Below are 3,262 nucleotides of genomic sequence, written 5' to 3' on the forward strand. Positions count from 1 at the left end.
TATTAAAAAAATCCAAATAAAAGAGAAAGAGGAACAAGTTGTTCTTTGAAAGGGCAAGAAGGGGAGTAACACTAAAAAGGAGTTAGCTCCCTTCACGTCTAAAGCACAGGCCCCCAAAAACAGCCTTAGGCTCTTGTCATTTGTCCCCACAATCCCACATGACTCTGTTTCTCTCTGTACCTCTTTCTATTCCGTGATAAATAGCCAACTCGTTCCCTTTAATCTTTCACAGCAAACTCTCTAAAATTTTCTCTTCTCAGGCCTCTTCCTTTTCTCCATATTGTCACACCAAATCCACAAATGGCTTTAAGAAAATCAAGTAGACTTCCTCAAACAGCACTTATTAAGCAAATCCTGAAAAGATGCTCAAGTTTGGGGAAGAAACAAGGCTACGATGATCAAGGCCTTCGTTTGGACGTCCCAAAGGGTCACTTTGTTGTATATGTTGGAGAAAACAGAAGCAGACACATTGTTCCAATTTCTTTTCTAACTCGCCCAGAGTTTCAAACCCTTCTCCATCAAGCAGAAGAAGAGTTTGGCTTTGATCATGAAAGGGGTCTCACAATTCCATGTAAAGAAGATACTTTTGAGTCTCTTACATCCATGCTCAGATGAAAAGCCTAGCTACCATGGCACCCTGTATCTGTATCCACCATTTTCGTCTCTTTTTTTTTTTTTTTTGGATGGGTGGAGAAATTAAACTGCCAAAGATGAAGCTGCTTCACTGCTTCTCTCTGTCTTGATTTTCTCCATTTCTTTCTTTTATAAATATTAATTGTATGAGGTTCCTATTTTAGAGAGATTCTAACCTCAAGATATTAGCCCATGAAACAACCTTGTATTGTGGGTTTAGATTGTGTAATTAAAACTACTAGAAAGCAGCATTTTTCCCGGTCGTGCAAATGTACCCTGCTGGAGAACTGATTTTAAAAGAATATTGAAAGGAATAAATTTTTGGTGCTACTCAGAACATTTCACCAATAGAAATATTATATGTCAACTGTTTTTTTTTTTCTTTTCTATAATATGTAATGCTTCCGTCAGTGAAATACACTGAATCTTGGTGTAACATAAGCACCAAAAATTTATTCTATTGAAAGGTTTCCAATTCCATTCCTCCTTTCTCTCTTTTGGATTAAACTAATTGATAGCAGATATATTATTATGGAGTAGAAAAATTTATATAACTATTTATTACAAAATAACAATTTATTAAATGATTTAATGTACAAAATTTTTATACACAAGATCTAAAGTACAATTTGTCGCACAGTCCAGCCCGTGTAAGTGGACTGATCCAAAAACGGAAGTGGATTCTCTCATATAGAAAAATGGTCATGTGACCAGTTATTTGATCACAATCACTCATTTAAAAATAATAAACTTTTCTCTTTCTTATCTCATCATAAACGAGTGGTTGTGATCAAATAACATGATAACATGATCACTTTTTCACATGCGAGAATCCACTCCATCCGTAGACTACTTCGAACAGAATGTTTGGTCAGGAGCAAGGAAACTTAAATTTATTCAAAATTCAACTATTATATTCTATGGTTTATTCCCCATTCTAAATAAATATTTGATATAATTAGCAGCTACTTCGTTAAATTAAAGTTGGTTCGCTTTGTTGTTAAATCATTATTAACTTACCAAACACATGCATGCATTAAATTTGAGCCTTAAATAAAGCACGACGATTGAGGTTTCGGCTTTTGATCTGAAATTGGAGGGTGCCCAAATTAAGCACTGAAACCATATGGTAAATTAGCAAATTTAATAGGCAGTTGGTTCACTTTATGTTGAGGACCACCCATCACTACTATACCCGCCGTGTTAGCATAATGTAATGTGTCCCCCTTACCATCAAAAGGAAATCACTTTCTATCCTATATATGTGTAGGTGGTCTAGAGCGCATGTTTAGTACGTCCTCCCCGGCAAGGGCGGACCTACATGGGGCTAGGGTAGGCCCGCCTTCCTCTAAAATATGAAAATATGTTTTATTATATAATATGCAATATGGTTTAAAAAAAATAAATTTTGAAATTGTTTTTAAAAAGTGAAAGACAAGCTAGCTATGCTATTAATAAGAAAAATGTTTCACTCGTTCATTGCATCCAATTAGAGATAATTATTATTTACCAGATTCAACCTGCCAGTATATATGCTAAGTTTTGTTCTTGGTCTATTACCCTCCTCAATTAATATGCAAAGTTGGCTTTTTTGTTATATACAAAGAAGAGTTCAGTTAGTAATGCATATTCACTGTACCTGTCAAATTTGTCTATAATTTGATTTTATATTAATTGATTATATAATTTTCTTTTTATAATCATTAAAAATTTGTACAGATTCTCATTTTAATCTCAAGAAAAGATTATTTAAGTTTTGACTTTGTTGGCAAAGAAAAAAGGTCAATAATAGTTATTAATTAGTAATTGTGACCAAATGCTAAAAATAAATAACACATTAATTAATTTACTGTGTCTTCTGCTAAATAACAACTAAGGAAAAAAATAAGATTCTAAATAAATCAAAGAAAGTGCAATTATAGCACCAGAAGGCATGAAAGTAAACAATAAAAAATTGATTTTAGAAACAAAATATAAGGACTTATGGCTAGTTCTTCATTGAAATAGAGGGTGCATTAGACTACTGTCACTGAAAACAAAAAATTGACATTCTAACCAAAAAATTGGCAAATTTTTTTATAATTTTATTAGATTCTTCTTAATATGTATTTTTGTATTTCTAGCGTGATCATCCAACCAAAACTGGCATTACCTTTTCATAATAGTAATATAAATTTTCGCCCCCCAACATATAATTTTCTGGGTCCGTCACTGCTCCCTGATAAATACTTTAGAAAAATTTATATTAATCATAAAAGAATGCGCAGCATAAATTTAATTAGGGAAAATATGTTTTTTCTATCTTTAATAAATGATGCACCGGGGTTTTCAGTGTCATGATAGTGAAAATATTTTGATTTCCGGTGTGTACTCAATCCATCCATCCTCGAACAAATCGATCGTTTGATGAGAGGTTTTTACTAATAATTTTTAGGGAAATATGTTTTTTTTATGTTGTATGATTATGCAACATAAAAAAAATAGATAGGACTCGTAAAGAAGAAGAGAGAGAAAGGAAAAAAATATGTCTCGTCCATTTTTATATGTGTTGCATACAACATGAGAAACATATTCTCCTAATTTTTATACCACAATCATTATATTTATATGATTCAGTAAACTTTTTATT

At 32.3% G+C, this 3,262-nt stretch overlaps 1 protein-coding gene across 1 annotated transcript; it reads left to right on the forward strand.

The window, feature by feature from the left end:
- Window positions 1-268: 268 nt before the first annotated feature.
- LOC133315645 (protein SMALL AUXIN UP-REGULATED RNA 51-like) lies at window positions 269-615 on the forward strand. Its single transcript, XM_061517312.1, has one exon. It carries the CDS (start codon window positions 301-303, stop codon window positions 613-615), a length of 315 nt encoding a protein of 104 aa, XP_061373296.1. The 5' UTR covers window positions 269-300.
- Window positions 616-3,262: the final 2,647 nt, after the last annotated feature.

The sequence above is a fragment of the Gastrolobium bilobum genome, unplaced genomic scaffold (genome assembly GCF_033153095.1).
Source record: "Gastrolobium bilobum isolate Gb01-03AN ecotype WA unplaced genomic scaffold, APGP_CSIRO_Gbil_v1 utg4030, whole genome shotgun sequence".
In the NCBI taxonomy this organism is placed as follows: Eukaryota; Viridiplantae; Streptophyta; class Magnoliopsida; order Fabales; family Fabaceae; genus Gastrolobium; species Gastrolobium bilobum.

Coding starts and splice junctions, on each gene's coding strand:
- LOC133315645 (XM_061517312.1), top strand. CDS start 301: ATGGCTTTAAGAAAATCAAGTAGACTTCCTCAAACAGCACTTATTAAG.